The following is a 25479-nucleotide window of genomic DNA, read 5'->3' as shown; positions in this document are numbered from 1 at the left end:
AACAAAATCAAGAACACAAACTATTACTTTCCTGCTACCTTACTGCAATTAAAGATTGTTTTTATTATCCATGGTTTCCCACGTTGAAGGGATTTTACCAATTCAATCCTATTTTATCAACAGCACATCTTTTCACTACACTTCTAATGAAACGGCAAGCATGCGTATTCATACAGAGTCGTATTATAACCGAACACTACAGCTGTAGCACATTTTTCCAACACAGATATCAAATTCGCCTAGGTTTAATCGTCTCGCAGTAAAAAATTTGCGATCTATTGGGACAACGAACTTGTGTAATTTTTTCTGGCACACTTCCCTAACACAGACATCAAATTGGACTAGGTTTAATCGCGTTCGTAAGAAATCTGTTGGCATGAGGGGGCTTTGTCACTCTCTCTGGCGTACTTCACAAGCAAGGACATCAAAATGGTCTAGGTTGAACCGCGGTGTTAAGAAATCTTGTTGAAATGAGGAAACTTTGTCACTTGTTTTGGCTTACTTCCCAAGCACAGATATCAAATTTGTATAGGTTTAGATCATCGTAAAAAATCTTCCAACCAATCACGAAGCGAGAATTCTGGTAAAACATAGGTTTATTATTTTCAATTTTTCAATAGTTCAACATCAAGATTCCATACTTTTCTTCATTTGGGTCAATTCTTAGAAGATTTTCCGATCGATTGGTGTAAGAATATTGAAAATCGATCGGAAAATCGCTGAGCTATTAGCGCTCAAAACCTTTCATTTTTCGTGACGCTCGCATTTTTCGATTTTTTGGAATGACACCCTATCTCAAAACTTGCCGTAAGACGTAGTCCTACGTCAAAAGTATAAGGGTCCATGCCTAGTGGCACGGGCGCAGGCTTGAAATAGGACTACGAATGTAGAGCAATTCGTCTCCCAATGCCAAAACCGGTGATTTTTGTACGAATTTCATATAATAGATTCCCCAGTTGCGCAGTAACGGAAGGTTTACTTGCGCTGTTTTATTTTGTACAACATCTGTGAACCGTTGACTTTATCTCGGTATATCTCGGGAATCTAGCAATAAATAAAATTACTGTTTTCAGTAAGGTTGATCCGCAGACAAATGGTGGAAAAAGTTCCATAAGTTTTTCACAAAGTGGCATTAGTATTCGAGAGAATTCTGTTACGTTTTAGCATGCCTATAAATCGGAGTTGACGCGAGTAACGAAAGGTAAAGGATTGTGTTCTTACATGTGAGAAATTCATAATCTCAACTCTTCAGCTAATTTAAATACAGTTGGATTTCGAATTTGGCATGGTTCGATTTTGGCATGATTCGATTTTGGCAACAAAAGTATCCGTTTTTGGCAACACAAGACATTTCTCTTCGAAAAATATGCTTAAATATCAATCAGTTTCCGCATACATGCTTTAAATGACGAAAAAATGATGCCCTGAGTATGTTCATGAAAAAACTACAAGTTATACAGCCCTAAGGGTTGTACGAAAGGGTGACGTAGGACTGTGTCATATAATACTCATTACATTGATAACATGTTTTAATCGATGAAGTATAACTTTGTGTCTGATCATTAGATCAAAGACTAATGCACATTTATGGCATATGCATATTTGAATATCTGTGAGTATCATTGTTTGAGTGTTTATTTGTAAAAGAAGAGCGAAATATTCTGATTTAATTCTTCATTGAATCAATGGTGGTTTTGAAAAAAACCGTTTGAAATTTTTGGTGGCCCTGAAAGAACTATGTTTGAGCTGATAGCACTTCTTAAAAATCAGTACTATAATTACTGTTGCCAATATATAGATGGATGTCGCTAATCGGTCCTCTAGACTCTAGGATGATGATTGCCCGCTAATACAGGAGTGATAGAAAATACCAAATCACTGTAAAGTAGAAATGGATTAGTTTCATCAAAATACTGACCGTCCGTCAGTGCGATCGTGCGATAAATGAGCAGGCGGCGAACCAAGTGTACCATTTTATAGTCACTAGCACTGCCGCTGCTACTTCTAAGCTAGTGTAGGTGGTGGAGGAAACCATATCGGCTGCTGCTGCTTAAATGATTGTCCGACACTGATTGAGCAAGCTATCGAACAATTTCGCATGTTTGCGATGGGGATAATGCAAAATGTAACGTAAAGTGCATCGTGTGGGATTCACGTTGGCCATTGCCCGCTGATTCCGCTTGTCTTCGGGGTCGGTGTTGCCGTCAATAGCCATCGATGTTGCCAATTAGATTGGAAAAGGGGTGTGGCTTACAAAGTGGTCTCAAAGGTTATCATTTGGGTCCAAATCCTTTGGTGTATCTAATTGTCGTCCGTGCCTGTGAAGCTAGGCGATCACAAGGGAAATGTATGGGAAAATTCGACCTTAAAACTTTACACACATTTTCACTATTTAGCGTATAAAAAATTATTATTAATATTAATTATTATTAATATGTTAAAATTGCTGGACATTTTATCTATCCAACGACATATTAACTGTTATGTTTCGTTCAGTAGTATAGTAGCTATTAGCGTTTGAAATATTTCATTCAAACGTTACACTTCTATTTTTCGTTTTTACAAAGTGCTACCCAGTTCCAGTATAGTAAACAAAGACGTAGTCCTACGTCAAAAGTTATATGGTTTCGAACAATAATATTTTTATTGCCGTAGGACTACGTCTTACCGCAGGGCGTCAATAACTTATTTGCACCGGATGGATAGCTCTTGTCGGTCTTTTTAAACATAAAATGGTTGCAATCGGTGATTAATGATATTTAGTCAACTTCTAAAGCATTTACATTAAATTTTTTCATATCGAAAAAGGGTCTCGATTTTGGCACGGTTTCGATTTTGGCAACATAGGCGACACGCATTTGTTGCCAAAATCGAAATCCAACTGTAGTGGATCTGAAAAGGTCCGTTTGTTATTCTCGAATTCTCAAATTTCTGACTCGTGCTGTCCATTGTCTATTTTCGTCCATCAGATAGGTTATTGGTGTGTGGATTAATAGTGGGAATACTGTTTATGGGACAAACGCTACTGGTAGGATCTGTAATCAAGATAGACTTTTATGTTTATGATGTTATGAGTCGCAAGCTAGCTGCCTGCCGATGTGTCTCCAACGAAAGCCGGCGACCGACTGATCACGCACACCGAGGCAAAACAAACAATGTTTCAAATACAACCTTTAAAATTGCCACGGATGTGACTCGAAAACTGGCTGTCCGATGTGTCGCAAGCTAGCTGCTGCTGGCTGATGTTTCGCCAACGAAAGCCGGTGACCGAAGAAGGTAAGGAAAGGAAGTTTAACCCATAACTCATCTCGTATATATTTCTGTCATCCGTGCTAGGGAAGCACTGACGTGGGAAGGCAAAAAAATGCAAATAATGAAATATTAAATATTCGACTCATATTTTCTCAATTATTAAACGTCTGTTAGGCAAACATGTAATCTACTGTGTTGTAATGGATTTTTTGAAAAATTTCCAATCGATTGAAACCAATATCTCTAGAATCTCTTGACGGATGAATGAGTTATAAGCGTGCAAACCATAACCACTTTTCGTTACATGTTCCCTTTTCGATTTTCTAAAGTGCACCCCAATATAGAAATCAAAGAAGTAGTTCTACTTCAAAAATATTTTTCTTCAGTTTCAATATAACACATTACTGTGTTCTGCAAAGTTTTAGAGCATATTATTACAAGAAATACAGTAACCTTCTATCTCTTCAGCGAAGATAGTAAAATCCTGTTTCTTGTATATGAAGCGATAAAATCAGTTTTTTCTATTAGCTCATTTTGAATTTATTGTATAACTTTTTCATGTATTACAAAGCTGTACAAATACAAAAAATACAGAACTCTGCTGAATATAATATACCTCTATCTTTGCTTGTTTAGGAACTGTAAATCTCATAATATAAAAAATATCCCAATTTCGACCCCGAATGGCTCGAACCAAGTTTTTTACTCAGAACTAATGCGCACGTTTGTTTGGTTTTAGACCACTGTGCAGCGCGTGCAATGCGTAGTAATTAACGGAACAGGTGCAATTGAAATTTTGTTTTCCATATATGGAAAAAATACCGTGTTCTCGTGGCATTTCCTTTTCAACCTTCTCCGTGTCCTACACTGTCTACGTGGTATATGGAAGGTCCCTTATTAGTGCGCAATATAATATAAGGATTGCTGATATGCGACTCTATTAGTGGTTTGTGTGAATCGGGAAAAAATTTTCACTCTGAAAAAAGATTTGCAGATGCAAACAAACCGCGTGTACATATAAGCGGCGAAGTGTGCTTGCGGTAAATGTCAGCAATCCCTATATTTATATACATATAAATAACCGAAATGCACTTACCCCATCCAATACGTCCCCTGCTACGGCATAAGTTTTATCACTCCATTCTCCCTCGAATAACGTAATTTCATCAATTCCGAACACATCATCTATAGTAATATCAATAACACATAAGTATATTCAATATAAGTAAGAATTTAATTAGACAGGGTTGCTGTGATCAGTTACACTCAATTACGCTTATTGCACTGTACTTCCTCATAGCGCCAAAATTTATAAAAGTTATGTATGTGACTTTTGTAGAGTTGATCTATCTCTACGATAAAACTAAGCCTTGACGTGGTGTAGGGGTTTTTAACTAATCAGTAAATGAACAGTGGTCACGTTTACTTCTGTATGTGGGTATACACCAAAATACTTTTAAGATAAAACTTTATGATTTCAAGTGGGACTCGGGGTAAAAGTTTACCAAATGTAATTGTTGCGTTGTTGCTTTTATTCCGTTCAATATAATGGAAGCGCGGGGTGTTAAATGTCTAAAGCAAACCGTATGACTAAAATACCCATATAATTCTAAAACAAAAAAAAAACGTAATAACAATGAGAAATACAGAGATAAAAGTAATGCAAAATTTAGAAAATAAAATTAAAAATTACAAAAATAAAAAAAAATTGAAAATTACAATTATAAAAAGACTGAAAAGTAGATACAAAAGAATAGAACAAAAATAATTAAACCTTCCCCCAAGGCTTTTTTTTGTAGATTGGTGCTAGCTCAAGTGGAGAGGAGAGAACTATGGCACGGACAGGAAGGATGAGAAGAAGAGGACTAGAGAAGTAGAGGACTACAAACGGGAAATTACATAACGGGATGTAGGTAAAACTCAAACATGAAGGTATGACATAGAACTCCCAGAATATTATTATTATAACGTGCTATATATCATATTATAATTATCACTGCTATGAACTGCATAATTGTGGAAGGCTGGATGATGGAGTGGATTGCCAACCGGAGTCCTTAAGGTCTGAAACAGTTATGACAAGTTCTACTTCTCACAAACAAACCATCACGTGGGTTAAAGCTGGTGCAGCGAAATTGATTATTACATGGAAGGATCCTAATGTTGGAAGGAAAATCTTAAAACCCCGGAATGCGCACAAGTGTCTCTGCTTGTGGGTCCACCAAACCCCTTTTGGTCCTTCTTTAACAGCATTAGTGTGATATTCATTTGATAATCAAATTTGGATCTACTGTAAGTCTACCCACATACACTGGCAAGTCCTTGAAATGATGGTGGATTTCCCTCTTACTACTACTACTACGTTGTTGCTTTTATTCCGTTTAAGAGTGGGGCCAGTGTGGGGATCTCTGATAATTAAAAGATGAATGTTTCTGGGGCTCATCCCTATCTGTCACAGCTGTCACAAATTGCCGGTTTGATTGGGTCGGACAAGGGCTTAGGGTTAGTAAGGGCATGTAAGCGGGATACCAGACCTGGTTTGAATGCCGAAGGAGCATTCTATGATTACAGACAATATTAGAGGTGCTAAGGTAGCAAATGGGAAAATCAATTTTAATACTATTTTACATTTAATTCACAATAATAATATTTCTAGCGATCGGGTTTTGGGGTTTCGTGACAGATTTCCATTGTGGATACTACGCATTAACTCTTTGGTTTCGCGGGTGCGACTCTGTATTTTAAAACTTCTGTCGACTACCACGAACGTCCAGGTCGTGCTGCGCTCAATTTACTTTGTAGATCTGTCTTTGGACAGGGCTTAAATGCTGGGGGATGTAAGATGAAATTTGCTCTGATAAGTTGATAACCACTAACGGTCCGCAATTTGTCTTGCTATTGGTCCATTTGTGGTTGTTTGTGTTGAAAATTGATAGTGGGCGCGCGGTTGAGGAGTTGCCCAGTTAGCTTCGGGGTACGATGGTGGTCTAACAAGTCAGTCGTCGTATGTTCGAATCTCGGCTAGGTGGTGCTTGCTAGATAGTCAGTAGGATCGTTGCACTGGCCCCGTAATTTTCCTGTACTCTAACAGTCGGCTGCGAAGTCTGTCGATGAAGAAGGGTAATGTCTAAAGACGGTATAAACCCATGGCTTTGCTTTGCGGTTGAAGACCGGTGTTTGGTGGGGCTGACGAATCCTACACTTCTTCACTATTATACTCCATTTTAAAACACAAGTAGTACAAAATGTCCAGGGCAAAACACATTTACAAATTCAATCTGTCATTTTTCTTCTCATCATCATCATCGTCATCATCATGATCATGTTATTTTAAGTATGACATTCCGGCCTTTGGCAGAGATCTCAGAGTCAATTCGTGGAGTCCGCGCAGGGCCGGAACGCCTCCGCCTGCGGGCATAGACGTGTCGGTTATGCTTGGGGCTCTACCTGTGTTTTAGTGTGCGACATTGCCTGTCTCGTCAGGTAAAATTGATGTTTGAGGTCTGCCTGACACTTTGTTGACATCATAAAAGGGCCCGGCGCAGAGTTTTATACGCTATTAAGCGACCAGCTGGATAAGCTGAAATATAGGACTTTTGTAGAGTTGATCTTTCTGAATAGAGTACTGTATTATTTTTTGTATTTATAGTGTACTAAAATCGTAACGGGTATGAAATGGGGAAGGCAAACGAGAAAGCGACCAACATAGCTTTTCCCAGCCCAAGTGCCTCTACGCGGCTATACCCGGTAATACTCTATTCAGTAGCTAAGCTAGGAGGTGCAATGCTGCGTAGTTCCCAAATGCCTAATCTCAAAACAGATATTTTGAACAGACGGCTGAGCCACAATGTTCAAAATCGTTTTAGCTCATCAAGCACCTCCTACAATGAAAACTGTGGGCATAACAAGTTTAAATAATGCACATGGATATCAGAAGGAAAAATTAAATTAATTGGATATTACATACACTGGTGGAAACACAGAGTGGAAACTCAAATGACGCTGTTGAGATTGAGATTGTTCTATTGTTGCCCATACATAGGATAGGACGGGGCAAAGTGTGTCAGTGAAGTTTTCTATGTCCTATGACATTATTTCAAGTTTGAAATATTTTTCTTTAAAACATCTCATCAGTACCTTTTTCTAACAGGGATAGATAATAACCAGTAAGTTATGAGTTTCTACTTAAAATTTATTGAAATTTTTGGCACCGTCGCTTATGCGATACTTCAAAATGGAAAACTAGTTATCATTTAAAAATTCAATGTCTTTAACCCATATTTTAAATCAATTATTTTTTTAGGTTTAACGACTGCATAAAAAAGTGGTTTACAGGCTATTTATTTGCAAGCAAGCGTTAATTTTCATGATTATTCAAATAACATGCTTCGGGGCAAAGTGTGCCACAGTCTGGGGCGAGGGGTATACATGTAAAGTTAGAAAAATATTGCTTTGAATGTGTTTTAAACATCTACAGGGGTTAGACAAAATGTTCGGGACAGGCAAAATTTTGATGAAATTGAAACGGCCATAATTTCCATAAAATTGGACATTTTCAGATGAAACCATGCATTCGACGGGGAAATCTTTCTAGTTTGGCCATATCTCGGTTGTTTCTCGTCGGACTTCCGTTCTTTTTCGACCAATCGACTGGAAATGAAATCTAGTTTTGGGATAAAAAATCAGTTTTTGACATACCCCCAGACAACCCGGAATATCTCCGGTGCCCGCTGACTATTGCAAATTTTGAAATATTTTTGGAAAACTAGGAAAGTTTCCCCGTCAAATACAATTGATTCGTTTCATCTAAAAATGTTTAATTTTTTAAAAGTTATGGCTGTTTGAATTTCATCAAAATTTTGCCTGTCCCGATCATTTTGTCTAACCCCTGTACCGTTTAATCTGGATTACCTATATGACATAAGTGTGCATAAAATAACAATGATTGAGAAAAGAACGCATGAGCTGCGAAATAGACCAAGCGATAAAATGCCTAAAACAACGTGTCGAAAATATTATATAAATACACGTTGCGGAAAACTGCAAAATTTGCACTGATTGACTTGAACATGCAACTACAATGGTTTTTCACTATTTTAAATAATTTTGCTGAAACCTACCAATTTTAACCATCCTGTTTAAGAACGTGACACTCTTTGCCCCATTGATTGACACACTTGGCTCCGATGTTTTTCCAGTGCCAGAAAAAAGGGTCTTTTTTAAAGCTCTTGGAAAAATAGAAAAAACATTATCTAATGCTCACTATTTCTACGATTGTTTAGAAAATATCCTAAAATGTTATGTACATAGCGCATCGCGGGTAAAATACCGATATTTTTTAATCTAGCAGTTTGACCTTACGTGACACTTCTTTTCCCCGTCTTACCTTACTATATATACATACTTTATTATACATACTATATACATACTTGACAGGCCTCCTAGTACCGTAAAACGGGGTAACATTGATCAGTTAGACCATAACTAAGTGAAATAAATAACTTCTGCCAACTTTCCAGTACTGATCAATGTTATCTCCGATGATTAATGTTACCTCGTTTTACGGTACTCTAATTACAAATATGATAGATTACTTTCAGCTCCACAAATATTACATACATGACTTTTATAGATTTTGCTTCTATGAGGCAGTGTAGTCCAATGAGCATAATGGAGTGTAACTGAGCGCAGCAGTTTCAGACTTTCATATAAGCTTACTTACTGTATTCGCCTTCCTGAACCTCCCCTCGAAGGAATGAACAGGTAAAACTAAGCGTCTGAGTACCTTTTACAATATCAACTTCGAATTGCGGTTTACTTTTCATTTCAGCAAATTCTGGTTTATCTCCTGATGCAGTAATCTCGGCTTCATCTTCTGCATCAACCGTATGATTAATGTTGAAAGAAATAAGAATCCTTAAAATATTTAAGATATAAAAATGTGACAAAATTGGATCAATGAAACAATCACTTCTCTCTAGCGGTTATTTTTTCCATTTCTATATCCGCTCCGTTCAGTTTAATTTGGAATCCGCCAATTTCTTTCGGTAGTGTCTCTTTCTTTTGCACTTTTTTCTCAGCAACAATTTCTTCGGCTAGAAACTCTACAAGTTCCCGCTCACCTGTAAAACATATGTAATTATGTCAAAAATGACTGTGTTTTTTGTTGAAAATTAATTTATTTAAAGAATCTATTGTGGAATAATGTAGAAATACACGGTTACGTCAATAACCAGGGGTTAAGAGGAACCATTTTTTAGTAACCGTTAGTTTTTAGTAATCATATAAAAGCATTTTTATCAAAAATTAGAATATTATGGAGCAATCAGTAAAGTCATCAAAAGTAGCTTTTTTAAGCTCCTTGCGTGTACGTATACGCGGCAGTTAGAATAAACCAAACCAAGGTGACGTCACGAAGCCGATTTGGCAGATACTGGCGCCCTTGTTTACATAACAGACGACAGAATCCAGCAAAGATTCAGTTATTTAACCCTTTGTCTGTACACTGGGATCAATTTAACCCCAGGCTACTTTGAGAAGCTATAACTTTTTGCCTTTCTACTATATGAAAATCTTATATATAAAAGAGAAGTGAAAAAGTTCGACCGCGCATCACTTGAGAACGGAGCATCCGATTTGAGCCGTCTTTTCTTTATTGTGTTCGTTTCCACCACCGCTATGTTTTTACGGCGAGAAAAATTGTAAAATTTACTGGAAAGATTAGAAAACTCGAAAAATAAGTTTTCCATATAAAACCCGCAACGCATTGTATGCGCCATATCGGTGGTTACTACGATCATCAACCGATACCACGTTTGATTAACAGCACCGTTGCCGCCAAAAACAAACACGTGTTACCTTCTTTGAAATCGCCACATGTAACAATGAGGGATATTCTTGCTATTAATCATTTCTGTGGTCTAGCAAGATCAGAAAATAATTAACATTATGTAATGTGTTGTAGGTATAACTTTTTGATAAACCCAAACTCAAGCCAAAAGCGTCAAGTGTATAACATGGAACGAGCGCAATTGCTGTCCGTGATAGGTGCAATATTAAACCTGTTACTTGAGGTGATATAGTGGTGAAACAGTGTAACCAAGTGTACCCGCATATAGATCGCGACCCGTGCATTCATTTCGTACAGTAAACTGCCCGCTAAAAGTAAAGATTGAATATTATCCAGTGAAATAAATTTCTTATTGAGTGCGGCATTATCAACTGAAATAAGTGAATAGCGTCTCCCATTGTACCTTAGCCCGCAGCCGGGCAAAAGTGAAGATATGACTTCAGTACCGTGTAGTGTTTGTGCGCAGTCTATCTCTGCCGAATCTGATCGCATATACTGCTTCGGTGGGTGCAAAGAGGTCATCCATGTGAAATGTAGCAATATGAGTAGTGCGGCTGTGAGTGCTCTGCATGAGAATGTCGCTTTAAAGTACATGTGCTTTGGATGCAGAAAGAAACAGATCTGCCTTAATGACGTTCACAAAATTTGCAATGTTCTTTCGCAAAAGATTGATATACTGACCGATGCAATTACTAAATGTGAGTCGAAAGTGGAGAAAATTGTTTCTGGGCAGTGCGAATTGTTTGAGGAACAATTTATGCCGCGAATAAAATCCGCAGTGAAAGAAATTGTATCTGCTGAATTGACTGTTCTCAATACGCTTGGTCGTGATGCTTCTAGTGAGAATACGGGTGAGGTCGGTGATAGCGGCATTGAATTTGGCGGTAATATTGCACACGCCGCCACCTATGCCAGTGTCACTCGTGGTACTAAGACCAAACGCAAAGCAAATGAAGTGCCTTCGTGCAGTCAAACCGATGAAGATGATTATTGTAGCGTCCTACGGTCTGGTAAACGGCGGAAAATGGGTAATTCCAACAACCCATCTAAGACTAACGGAACTTTGATTGAGGTGAGTGACACGCAGCTCGATTCGCCCATGACTAGGTCGCCTACATGTAAGTCACCCAATTTCCATACGCCAAAACCCAAAAATAATGCCATTATGAAACTAGAGCAAACAGTATTATTCAAACCGAGAGGTGTTCAATCTTCCGAAACCACTAAGAAGGATATTCGAGATAAACTCAACCCGATAACCTTTGATGTCAAAGATGTACACTACCGCGAGAATGGAGAAGTTGCTGTGAGATGTGGGTCGGTTCATCTAGCCTTAAACATGGTTTGTGATGCTAAAAGTGTGTTTTCTGAAAAATATGATGTAGAAAAGCTCAACCCGTTAAAGCCAAGGATTAAAATTCTTGTCGGTGACGATTTCTCGGAAACTAACATAATTGACAGCATTAAAAAGCAAAACAATCTGCCTGCAAATGCCGATCTAAAGCTGATCCGTGTCCAAAAACAAACCAATCGAGCCGGTAATACTTCAGCAGTTATCATAGAAACCGATGCTCTGTCATTCCGATGTCTAATGAAGGAACAGCGGGTAAACATAGGCTGGGACCGTTATCGAATCTTTGAGATCATCGATGTTCTGCGTTGCTATAAATGCTCTGAGTATGGCCATAAAGCTACTCAGTGTAAAAATGGAATACGCTGCCCGAAATGTGCTGATGAACACCCAGTAAACGAATGTACATCAACCGTCGAGAAATGTGTGAACTGTCAGGATTTCAACGTTAAGCAAAACTTGTCAGCTACCGATCAGCTAAAAACTGATCATCCTTCTTGGAGCACCGAGTGTCCGATGTACCAGAAGCGACTGAAAAAGTCAAGGCTCAGGATTGACTATGCGGTATAGCAACCAACATCCGTAGCCGATCCAAACAATAATAGTGAAGTTAACACGCCACCTCAGTCAGGTAAAGCCAAGGAGGGTATATGTCCTCCCGAAGTTACACGAGATGCTGCACACCTTCAAAATGGTCCTTGCTTCCAGTTGCCGATTGCCGATTTGCCCAACTACAGTAGAGATATCCACAGCGCGGATAATTTGGACCGTACTAATGACAGCACCGTAGCTTCCTCATCTGCCACTGTGACCCAGCGTCAAATAAAGATCACCGGCGTCACTTTATTTTCCTCAGGTAAAGCCAAGGAGGGTATATGTCCTCCCGAAGTTAATCAAGATACTGCGCACCTTCAAAGTGAACCTTATTTGCAGTTGTCTGCAGTTGCCAGCGAATTTCACCCATCCACCACCGCGTCACAGCACCAAATAGTACATATTGGAAGTGCCAAATCGTCTTCGTCAGGTAAAGCCAAGAAGGGTATATGTCCTTCCGAAGCTATACGAGATACTGCGCGCCCTCATGTCGACCCACACTTACAGCCTGCCGATAATCGCAACATGCCTGACTACATCATCGTTGATGACAGCAGTGGTCCAAATACCAACGCAGCGGCAACCGAGAGGTCATCCGACGAAGGCGACCCGCTTGCTCCAGTCACCGTAGTTCAGCATCCAATTTTGGCTGGTCGTCAAACATCGTCAAGCCCACCAGCCACTAGCAGACAGCTTAGTTTATTCTACCAAAACGTCAGAGGTATACGTACGAAGATTGATGACCTGTTCGTCGCGGTATCTGATGCTGAGCATGATGTTATCATCCTGACTGAAACCTGGCTGAATGATGAAATCACATCACTTCAATTGTTTGGACCAATGTATAGTGTTTACCGCAACGATCGGGATCCATCTGGTAGTGGAAAAAAACGTGGCGGAGGTGTCCTCATCGCTGTGTCAAATAAGCTGTCCTCAAAACAAAAAACCGGTGTTAGCTTTGAACTCGAGCAATTGTGGGTGAACATTAATTATTGTGATACAAATATCTGTGTAGGTGTTGTATACCTACCACCAGACTTCTCTTCTGACGCTAGCGTAATCCAGAAACACATCGATTCTGCACTTCTCGTTACAAGCTCGTTAGACCACAACGCAGTCCATCTACTATTTGGTGACTACAATCAACCTGGCCTTGTTTGGAAAAGTACACCGATTGGTCACGCGATTCCCGATCCCGCTGAATCATCCTTCCCAAGATCGAGCATAACACTGCTTGACGGCATGTCCTTGCTAAACTTGCTTCAGCTCTCTACAGTCAGAAATTGTCGTGATCGAACACTGGATCTTGTTTTCGTAAACGCAGAAGCCTCGTCGTACTGTAATTGCTTTGAAGCATACGAACCACTTGTTGATATTGATGCGCAACACCCACCGCTATTAGTATCCCTGACATGTCCTCACCAGGTAGATTTTGAGGAGTCACACGATGTGAGAGAGTTCAACTTCTCCAAAAGTGATTTCGCTGGGCTTCAAGAATCCCTCTCAGCTATTGACTGGAACAATCTGCTAAACGGTGCAATCGATATTAACACCGCAGTGGATGTTTTTTCGAACACTTTAACACAGCATTTTAGATCATTTGTGCCTTCATCTCGTCCCCGGCCGAAACCTCCTTGGTCGGATAGTCATCTACGGGAACTGAAGCGACTGAGAGCAACAGCACTTCGCAATTACACTAATCGACGCGGTCCCCTAACAAAGCGGGAATTCGTTCTTGCCAGTAATAATTACAGAACTTACAATCGACTTCTCTACTCAAGATACACACTACGTACGCAATCTAATCTAACGCGAAACCCGAAACGCTTCTGGTGTTTTATAAATGAGAAGCGTAAACAGAACGGGCTTCCCTGCAGCATGTTTCTGGCAGACGAAACTTCATGTACATCAAGTGCTACCTGCAACCTATTTGCTAAGCACTTCTCGAGTGTGTTCTCAACAGTGATACCTAACCTGACTCAAATCGAGCATACTATCCGCGACGTACCACACGACGTGTTCAACATTGCAAATATCAGTTTTTCGGACGAAGACATTCTTAATGCACTGAAGAAGTTAAAGTCCTCAACATCAGTAGGACCAGACGGAATCCCCTCGATTGTGTTAAAAAAATGTGCAACTGCCTTATGTGTTCCACTAAAGTTAATCTTCAATCAATCGCTATCTCAGGCGATATTCCCATCGCGCTGGAAAAAATCTATCATGTTCCCCATCTTTAAAAAAGGCGATAAACAAAACGTGGCAAACTATCGTGGAATTACATCCCTCTGCGCAGGTTCGAAGCTGCTTGAAATCTTAGTTGGTGGCATCATATTACGGGAGGGAAAATCCTACATTTCGACGGATCAACATGGTTTTTTCCCAGGCAGATCGACAACAACAAACTTAGCACAGTTTACTTCCCACTGCATTAAGGGTATGGAAGAAGGAGCCCAAGTCGACACCGTGTATACTGATATTAAGGCGGCATTTGATCGCGTTGATCACTCTATCTTATTGGCAAAAATTGAGCGCCTTGGGGTGTCGCCCAACATGGTAGAATGGTTCAAATCATACCTTGTTGGTCGAACTCTTTCTGTAAAAATAGGAAGTCATGAATCGCAATGTTTCACAAACTGCTCGGGCGTACCTCAAGGGAGTAACCTGGGGCCACTACTTTTTTCATTATTCTTCAACGACGTCTGCCAAGTTATACCTTCAGGCCGATTTCTTATCTATGCCGACGACCTCAAGCTCTTCCTTACCGTACGTTCGACATCAGATTGCATTGAACTACAGCAGCATTTGAATGATTTTCATGACTGGTGTTCCCGAAACCTCCTGGTATTGAGTGTATCTAAGTGCTCTGTGATCTCTTTTTCACGTAGGAAAAATTTTATTCTTTGGAATTATACTCTTTCTGAAGAGCAACTCAACAGAGTAACAGTAATAAAAGATCTTGGGGTACTATTGGACACACAAATGTCTTTTAGAAACCACTACTCGCACATTATAGCACAGGCGAACAGAAATTTGGGATTTATCGTAAGAATTGCCAAAGATTTTAATGATCCATACTGCTTACGAGCATTGTATTTCTGCCTTGTTCGTTCTGTATTGGAATCCTCAGCCATTATATGGAGCCCATACGCCGCTTCATGGTCAAACAGAATCGAAGCAGTTCAATCAAGGTTCCTGCGCTATGCTCTAAGACGTTTGCCTTGGCAGAACCCAGTGGAGTTACCACCATACATTGATCGTTGCCGCTTGCTCGACATGAATACGCTGGCTAGAAGAAGGGACATTTCCAGAGCAGTTTTTGTTGGAAAGCTGCTACTAGGGGAAATCGATTCGCCTTTCATCCTATCTAAAATAAATATTAACATTCCGCCTAGAAGCCTAAGAACATGGGACTTTCTAAGACTGCAATACCAGTGTACTCAATACGGCCAAAACGAACCCATAAGGGCGATGAGTGATGTTTTTAATAAATACTATGTTCACTTTGATTTTTGCATGTCCAGTGTTAGTTTTAAGACAAGACTACGAAGATTATTTTAATATGTATGACGCCTACTAGAAATTTGATTAGTTATTAAGAAGTGTATGATTTTTGTGTATTTGTATGTAAGTAGTGTAAAAACGAATTTGTAAATACTGAAAATGATCAAAAGATGATGGGGTTTTTATGCCTCTTTGAGAATGGCGTATGTTAGACTATCTCAAAGGGGCTTTTCCCCATCCAATCCAAGTAAATTTCATGGAGGCTCAAGTGGCCAGATGGAAAATAACAAATAAACAAATAAACAAACAAATAATGAAATTCGTACAAATGGTTTAAGCACTAAATTGATTAAATTGGCATCTCCAAATTGCCAAATGAAGAACTTGCATATGCAGATAAACATAGTATTCAGCAATACACTAATAAATCAATTCTAAAGGTACTGATATAAATGAAAATTTTACAAAAGTTAACTTATTGTCGATTTCAAGTCGTATTTCATCTCTTAAAAATGTAAAAAAGTTATGTAGTTGTTAATGGAATCTGGATCAGTAATGAATACTAACGCAGTTTGCAACTTACAGTTATCAAGATTGGGCAATGCAACTATTTTGGCTAATTCTTATCAATCAATTTAGAAAGCAAATAAAAATAAAAATCGCATGACTGTTGATATCTAATACGTATCAGAATAATGAATTCAATTTTAAATTATCATGGAATTTCACACGAACCTTTGATTGTGATGAAGGGAATATGCTCGAGTGTCCAAAAACTGTTGGCTAACTCAAGAACCAGCATACAGAATAGATAATACTGGGATGACTATACTAAAGCAAATAAAAAGTGTTTGGGAGTATTGAATAGTACAATAATATATTTCAGCATCAATTAAAATATAGTTGGTAGTGTAATGATTCCGTTCTCATAATGGTTATAATTAAACGATCAACTGCAGCAGACGAAACTAGGCGGTGTTTAAGCCATCGAAATCACTTATACAAAAAATAAGTGCACAATCAGCAGAGTTCATAAGACAAGGCTCGATGTAAATTCTATCAATAGAACCGTTGGGTATTGGGAATTCACAAACCAACTTTTACACCGACATATTTCCAACGGATAATAAATTTTGAGATTTTGTCAAACTGCCAGATTGTCAGATACGGTTATTAGATATACACGCTCTCTGAACATCAACTACATCAAATATCAAACGTTGAACTACAAACTACAAAACCCTGCTTATACCTTTAGTAAACTCTTTTTTCTAAAAATCAGCAGCTCTCTCAGTTCATCTGAAATTTACAATCTGACACATTCAGTCCAATTTGTGGCAGTACGAAGTTTGCCGGGTCCTCTAGTATAGTATAAAGGTATATAAATTACTCGGAAAACCGAAAATTGAAAGAACGCCTGAGAAAGAAAGAAAACTGAGCATTTTCTCTCTCTGTGTGTGTGTATGTGTGTGTGTGTGTGTGTGTGTGTGTGTGTGTGTGTGTGTGTGTGTGTGTGTGTGTGTGTGTGTGTGTGTGTGTGTGTGTGTGTGTGTGTGTGTGTGTGTGTGTGTGTGTGTGTGTGTGTGTGTGTGTGTGTGTGTGTGTGTGTGTGTGTGTGTGTGTGTGTGTGTGTGTGTGTGTGTGTGTGTGTGTGTGTGTGTGTGTGTGTGTGTGTGTGTGTGTGTGTGTGTGTGTGTGTGTGTGTGTGTGTGTGTGTGTGTGTGTGTGTGTGTGTGTGTGTGTGTGTGTGTGTGTGTGTGTGTGTGTGTGTGTGTGTGTGTGTGTGTGTGTGTGTGTGTGTGTGTGTGTGTGTGTGTGTGTGTGTGTGTGTGTGTGTGGAACGCTTTTTTTCTCACTCACTTTTCTCAGAGATGGCTGGACCGATTTTGATGATCTTAGTGTCAAATGAAAGGTCTAGTTGTCCCATTGTTCGCTATTGAATTTTTGACCGGACTTTTAGTTCAAAAGTTATGTATAAAAATACGAAAAATATGGGACTTCATTATCTCATAGGTCCCTTAACCGATTTGAACAAAATTGATTACAAATGAAAGAGTAGCCTATCAAAACCTTAACTTTTAAATTTCATGACGAATGGAGTTGTGGTTTGAAGGTTACATAAAGAAATGTGAAAAAAAAGTATTGAAAACATATTTTTGTTACATACCTATAAACATTAATTCAATAAGAAAGATTCTATAATTTATTATTATTTGAAAATTACTTTTGAGATCTATCAAATGAAACCGAGTTGTTGAAAATCGGACGATTTATTCAAAAGTTATTCAAACTTAATCATTTAAGTACCTTATATAAACCGTTCAAAACGTGTAAAACCAAAATATCAAGGGTCGACTGTAATCGGTGTATGTGTGTATGTATGTATGTATGTATGTATGTATGTATATATATATGTCTGTATGTATGTATATATATATGTCTGTATGTATGTATATATGTATGTATGTATGTATATATGTATGTATGTATGTATGTATGTATGTATGTATGTATGTATGTATGTATGTATGTATGTATGTATGCATGCTTATATGTGTCCATGTAATTGCAATTTTGGAACTTTGCAATTTTGAAATATCAAGAAAAGTGAGAAATAGTTCATTTGTCATTTTATTCACTTGCTATTACTCGCAATCGGACTAGACAAGCAGAGGCAAAGAAAAGCAGTTGATTTAAGCATATAGGAATAGTGGTGTATAGGGTTGAAAATGTTAATGAGTAGATTTTCCCAAATAAATTTATACAAATTTCAAACAAATTTTGCGCATGTGGGACCGACTATCGAAAAAGGCAAGCGCTGAAAAACGATAAAGTTTCCCAACCTCAAGCATGCTTTTGGCGTTGCTATTACACTATTTCTTTTATCTCATCTAGTTTCTTTAACCCTCTAACAGGCAACAACGTAAAAACGATGAGATCAAGGTCATGAAAATACATACAAAAGAAGCTCAAGTTTTGTGCAAAACTAATTATCTGAAGAAGTGCCAGCTAAGGAAAAGCCTAATTTCTCTGTTTCGTTTTTTATATCTAATGCTCTACCCAGTTATTTCCTTATTTAAATTGATACTTTTCGGTGAAACTTGATATAGAAACATTTATTTATAGTTTACGTTTCTGCCTACTCGATTCGGCCATCATCAGAAAATTTTAAATTCTTTGACACATAATAATTATTCGATTTTAATCTTCGTTATTTATCACCGCTGTTCTTCCACTGCCTTTGGTTGTATGTAGCGATGTGATCTGATTTATCAGTCCATTGTACGCATTGGAGAAGCTTGCCGCATCACGCTGTAGGTTTACCGCTCTCTGCTCTCGTATTTTGATGTGGAGCATTTCAGCCGTCAGTCTCGTTGGTTCGCTGTTGATTCTCTCTAACACATGAACGTTTGAGAAATCAAACACATGCCCGAGTTCCATCGTGTGTTGAGTTAAACCAGTTATAGAGCTGCTGGTGCGAATAGAGTTTTTATGCTGTTTTATGCGTTTTTCTAGCATTTGAGATGTTTGTCCTATGTATTCTTTATCGTTGCATACCCCCCAAGGAATACTGTACACCACATTAGTTTGTTGCATAAATGGTATCTGATCTTTCAATTTTGTAAAAATAGTGGTTTTAATTTTATCGTTCGGTTTGTATGCTGCGATATAGGGATGGGAACTATCATTAAAAATCGTTACTGATAACTATCAGTAATTTCAGTACGTTACTGATAACTATCAGTAAATATCAGTAATTTTACTCATCAGGGCATTGAAGCAAAAAATAGGAAATTGTGATATTAAAACTGCGTTCTTCATTGTAAGTTAACTTTGTAATTTACCAAGCGGGCTTTATGGAGGCTCACGCAACTATGGACCAGATTTTTACCACCCAGCAGATATGTTGGGAGCACATCGTGCCTACGCATCACACGAACCAGTCGATCAAGTCCAGCAAGTGCACTTATTGGATGAACACGGTTTCCCAGATAAACTGACGCTACTGATCAGAGCTATTGGATCGAGCGGTGTGTTTTGTGCGCATCTCGGGGACACACCCTCCGAGACGCGGTGAGGGTTGACAAGGTGACAAGATGACTGATATCATAGCTAGAAACCTTGCGATGGTGGAGGCAACCTACGCCAGGTTGAAAGCAGTAGTCTAGGAAGATCAGATTAATAATAAATACGTCAAAGATCACATACATGAAAGGAAGAGGCTCCAAGGGACCAAACGCGTACCTCTCACGGATGGTAACCCTTTGACGGCGATGAACTAGAAGTGAAAGATGAATTCGTCTATTTTGGATTGCTGGTGACCGCGGACAACATTAGTAAGTAAATCCAGTGGCGCAATCAAGCGGGAAATCGAGCCTACTTTGCCCTTCGCTATACGCTACGATCAAGAAGCATACGCTATCGTACGAAGCTGATAATGCACAAATCTTTTATTAGAGCAGTAGTTCTTTATGGACTCGTAAGGTCGCTCAGGGAGGATATACGCGCCCTTGCCGTGTCCGAACGAAGGGTACTGCGGATATTTGGCGGAGTACAAACTGAAAGCGAAGAGTGGTGGAGACGTATGATTCACGAGCTACAGGCATTGTTTGGAGAGAATCCCATCGTACATTTGGCGCAAGTCAGTAGGCTACGGTAGGCCAGACACGTCGTGACAATGCCGGACGATAGTGCGACGGAAACAGTTGTCTTCATCAACCTCACTGGCACCAGGAACAGGGGGCTCAACGTGCAAGATGACACGATCACGTCAAAAGTGATATGTGACTTTGAGACGACTAGAAAATTGGCGACGAGTAGCCAAAGTTCGAGTTAAATGAAGACGACTGCTTGAATCAGCACGAGCTACCCCGGCTTTAGGCTACTGACGTTGACTACGATATATTGTGTCATCCACGTTTATCGTACGCAGCTACCGACCAATAAGTTTAATCTAACTAATTTTTCTAACGGGACAATTTAACTATATCAGTAAATATCAATAAAGCGAAACCTTACTGATACTTAGTGATATTATTGCTTACTGATAACTATCAGTAGTTAATGATAGTTTTCCCATCCCTACTGCGATAATATCATGCTTCCGTAAGCTTTTCCCGATTCGTTCGCTCAAACACGGTATGTAAGGAATGGAGACAAACATTGTGGACTCGTTTCTCGAAATTTCTGTGTTTTGTAGAGTGTTGTAAAGGAGATGCACTCTTTTTTTGAGTATGTTGTGTACAAATTGTTCGGGATAATTATTATTGCGTAAAGTAGCAACAGCTGATTGTATGCTTTCTTCACGTTTCTCAACGGTTGTTAGTTTTAGCGCTCTATCTATGAGTGCTATTGCTGTGTTGGTTTTGTGCATGTGAGGGCTTTCCGAAGTGTAGTCTAAGTAGCGACCGCTCTGTTGTTTTGGGTGCCACTTTTTCTGAAGCCGTTTTTCCACTCTCATTATTTCGATCTACCCAGTTATGTTTTCATCTAAGATATATTACATAATTGTAGTCAAGCATTTAAATCACTTATAGAAAAATTTTGAGGTCATTTTTTTTGTTCTAGATATCCTTTTTTTAAACGTGAAAAAGGAAATATTCGCGCAATAATTATTTTTGTAATTATGCAGAGTTCTTGTTTTGATAGATGATCATTTTTGAGCGCATGTTCAGGAAGCTGTGGTGAAAATATCAAGATATTTGTACACACAGTTTTCATATGAACATTTCACATATTAATGAACATATTTTTCATGTTGTCAATTCAAAACAAACTTCTTATGTTGCTCTGAAGCTCCAAAAGTTAAGGCCATCTACAGATCTGTTGTGTTTACATACATGTTTAAATCACTTAAATATAAAAAAGAAGGTGTTGATAAAGTAAATTAAATGACACTTACAAATATTTCACACCCTAGGAAAGAAAATATAATTATTGCACGCAGTACGTTCTTGTGAATTTTACTATTAAATAAGGATTTTGAGGACTAAGGAGCTGATGTTTAAAAATAGAGTCAACTTAATTATAGATGTTCCTGAGAAAATAAAAAAATATTGTTGCAGTAGAAAGGCTAGGTCACACCGCTAGGTGGATTAATTCGGGTTTTTGTTTTTCTCTACTTTCTACTTTTTTCGCGACTAGGTGTGTCTACCGGAGATCTTTTATTATAGAAGTTATTAAATCAAACACTTCGAAAACTTTTGCGACAATTTTATTGAAAAACTTACTTTGTACATTGGGGTCAATTTGACCCCAAAATTCAAACTGTTATATCTCAGCGAAAACTTGACAGATTTCCGAATTTTGAGATGTTTCAGAAAGGTAATTTAATGGAGTGAATGATAAAATTTTAAATGGCGACTTGGCGGGGGAACCTTTTACAAGGAGGGGTTTTAGCAAAGAAAAGTCGAAATAATCGGATTTTTTCAGATTTGTGACGTTTATATCATGAAATCCTTACCACCTAGAGCAACAGTTCCTCCTACAAAAATATGCGCGTACACGAGATCTTCAAAGTTACATGTGGAATTTTATAGGATTTGCTCGCTAGGTGGCGTTAATATGCAAATAATCGACTTTTTTGTCTTAAATTTATTAATTCTTGCTCGCGGAAAATTTGGACAGAAAGACAAGCTTTACAGTAAATATAGTCTTGTGGCAGATAAAACCTATGGCTAATAGTGTGGTTCAAAATTTGATAGCTAGGTGGCATAGGGGGTCCATTTGTTTTTATTTTTTTATCGCATCTTAGAATACTGATGATGTAGAATTTATGTCTACGGCATAATTGTTCAAATAGTCGAGACCACTCTATTCTGAAATTTTGGTACAAAATTCAGTCGCCATGTGACGCTAGTGATGTATTCATTTTCTTCCGGTATTATGTCCAATTTTTGCGGATCATTTTAACATACATCCTAATCGGTAGCTATATAGTATTGCGAATAATTGTTACTAGTTTTATTTTGCGAATTAATGACGAAGACGACGAAGACATTAAGTAAAGACTCAAACCAATCATACCAGATTACATTCAAGACGAGCAAAAGTAATGTAGTTCCACCTTATAGTTATATAGCGTACCTCCAATTTGCTCTCAATGGATTATTGAAAAAGCTAAAAAATTTCACAGATGGCTCCAGAATAAGCTACGGTGGGCCGGACACGTCGTAAGGATGCCGGACATGCCGAACATAGTCCTCTTCAACAATTCTACCGGCACCAGGAACAGGGGGGCCCAACGTGCACGATGACTCGACCAGGTCGAAAGCGATTTGCGACTTCTGGAACGACCAGGAAATTGGCGACGAGTGGCCCAAGACCGAGTTGAATGGAGACGAGTGCTTGAAACAGCACGAGCCACCCCGGCTCTATGCTGCTGAAGAAGAAGACTCCAGCATAGACATGTTCTGTCAAACACTCTCGACGAACGTCTATGACCCCGACTGTCAAACTGTCTCGCAATCTGATTGGTCCACCTAAAAAGACTCGACTGCTCGAATGAACTGTGTTACGACGGGATCCCTCGTAGTAACGTTACTGAGCGTGCCGTAGTTTGGTAACTGTTAATACATGTCATCGGAGATGGCATCGCTTTCATCGATAAGTAACACTGTCATCCATTTTGACTTAGCAAATTCTTTACAACACGTTTTCACACGCTGTGTATAAGTTCTCCACTTAAAATTATAAAAGTTGGCTAAAATAATACTTAGATCTAGACTTAAAACTACTATTTACATTACTAAGCTAGAGTGAGTATACATGCAATTAAAATTTAATTAAAAACTCTAATATCTATACATAAAATTAGCTTTCACGAGTACGGTAAGCAATCGGTGAGATAAGACCCTAACCCCAAATTAGCTCGAAAAGGGGCACCAATAAATTGTAAGTGAAAGATCAATTAAATCATTGTGCATAAAATTATACAATACATATTTACAGTTGAAGCAAATATAAATACGAATATAGAGACAAATATTCTTTCTGCTATCGGAATTTGGTCGATCACCACCCCCACAATCTTCAAAATTTATTGTTTTGTGGGATTCGACGATGGAAGGGCATCTCAACATTACCGGATTCAACTGCCAACGTTGCAATCTTCCCGATTCAGCTGACAAACAAATGGTGGCATGCGACAGTTGCCAACAGTGGGAACATTTCATCTGCGCTGGTGTCGACGAGAAGATTGAAAATCTACCCTATTTGTGTCAAAACTGCACCGACAAGCAGCAAACAGAAGGTGCCTCCAAACATCTCAAACCCACCGCTGGCAAAGACGGTAAATCTACTAAAACCGCTGTCAGTAAAACGGGTTCGAAACGGGTCCGGAAGATCGTTCCTTCAGCTGCACCAGGTAGTATGAGATCGAGTGTTAAAGCGGCCGTAGAGGCAAGAATGCAGTTGATCGAAGATGAGAAACGGCTACAAGAAGCTGAGCTGAGAGCAAACAATGCTGCAAAATCGAGAATTGCAGGAGGAGCGTCGTCAACTCGAGGAGCAACGTAAGCTTTTGGAACGCGAAAAAGCTTTAAAAGAACGGGATATTCAAAGAAGCAAAAGCCTTCCAAGCAGAGCAGCAGCTTATTCGGCAGAATACTATCGTCAAAAAGCGAGAGGTTTTGAACGCTAGTGTTTCAGCTGCAAGCCGAAAAGAATCTGCTGTGGATGTCAATAGCAAAGTTAATAATTGGCTTAGCCGTAACCCTCCATGCCCCAACAGACATGACGAGCTAGAACCACTGTATGGCGATCCTCAAGAACCGATTGTCTCTCATAACGTGAGAGATGACAACCGTGAACAACAAACAGCTGATTCCAAACCTATTGGCATTGGTTCACAGCAGATCGCGACACGACAAGTAATGGGTAGAGACTTGCCAACATTTGCCGGCCGTCCAGAGGATTGGCCTATATTTTTGAGTAATTTCGAACAATTCACCGCCGCGTGTGGATACACGAACGCTGAAAATCTTGTTCGCTTACAACGAGCACTGAAAACGCTGCAGATTTTATACGAGAGGCCCGAATTATTAATTCGGTCTCTCATGAGTACTATTCACAACCTCTCCGAGGCAGATCCGAATCGGCTTGAAACGCTTATGGAGTTCGGATTGGCCGTCCAGAATTTAGTGGATCACCTTAAAGCTGCGCGGCAGGACCCAGTCTTGATGCAAGAACTGGTGGAAAAATTACCGGGAACATTAAGGCTCAAGTGGGCTAACTACAAAAGTAGGTATGTTACTGTTACTCTGGCTGTGTTTGGTGAATTTATGTCCCGCTTAGTTAATGCAGCCAGTGAGGTCACGTTTGACTTGCCATGCTTTGGAAAGGCAAGTATATGTGACAAGACAACAACGAAGAAAAAAGCATTCGTACAAACGCATTCGGCTGACACTCCCGCTACGTGTACAGGCGAACAGTCGGGTACAAAAAACCGTCGTTACCCGTCGTTAAGAAGTGCGCAATGTGTGCACTGCCAGGGCACCGCATAGCGGATTGTATTCAGCTTAAATCTCTAGCTATAGAAGAAAGGTGGAAATTAGTTCTACAAAAAAGGTCTTTGTAGAAACTGCCTTAACAACCACGGAGAATGGCCATGTAAATCGTGGACGGGCTGTGGAATACAAGGGTGCAGTGATAGACATCAAACTCTCCTCCATCCTCTCTCTCCTGTAAAAATCTCCGCTAGCCACGTTGGTCAAAATATATCTCAGTCTCCCATATTCCGTATACTGCCGGTCGTGTTGTTTGGGAAGCACGATAAGCAAGTCGTTTTCGTATTCATTGACGAAGGGTCGTCTGTTACTCTTATAGAAGAGACGGTGGCCGCGCAATTGAATCTCGACGGTACACAGGAACCTCTGACTTTGCAATGGACGGGAAATGTAGTACGCGAAGAACCAAAATCAAGGCGAGT

The 25479-nt window shown here is 39.2% G+C and overlaps 1 protein-coding gene across 1 annotated transcript in view; it reads right to left on the bottom strand.

Annotated features, from left to right (window-relative positions):
- LOC128740173 (complement component 1 Q subcomponent-binding protein, mitochondrial) overlaps positions 1-25479 on the bottom strand; it is a gene marked incomplete at its 5' end in the record, with an annotated part of 76345 nt that overhangs the window by 33890 nt on the left and 16976 nt on the right. The window contains 3 exons of the mRNA XM_053835699.1: positions 4349-4437; positions 8975-9168; positions 9224-9374. Of these exons, the coding sequence (XP_053691674.1) occupies positions 4349-4437; positions 8975-9168; positions 9224-9374 (434 nt within the window). The remainder of the gene's footprint in view (positions 1-4348; positions 4438-8974; positions 9169-9223; positions 9375-25479) is intronic.

Source organism: Sabethes cyaneus, chromosome 3, assembly GCF_943734655.1.
Source record: "Sabethes cyaneus chromosome 3, idSabCyanKW18_F2, whole genome shotgun sequence".
In the NCBI taxonomy this organism is placed as follows: Eukaryota; Metazoa; Arthropoda; class Insecta; order Diptera; family Culicidae; genus Sabethes; species Sabethes cyaneus.
Note: the sequence above shows the minus strand (reverse complement) of the source record. Positions and strands in the feature narration are given on the sequence as shown.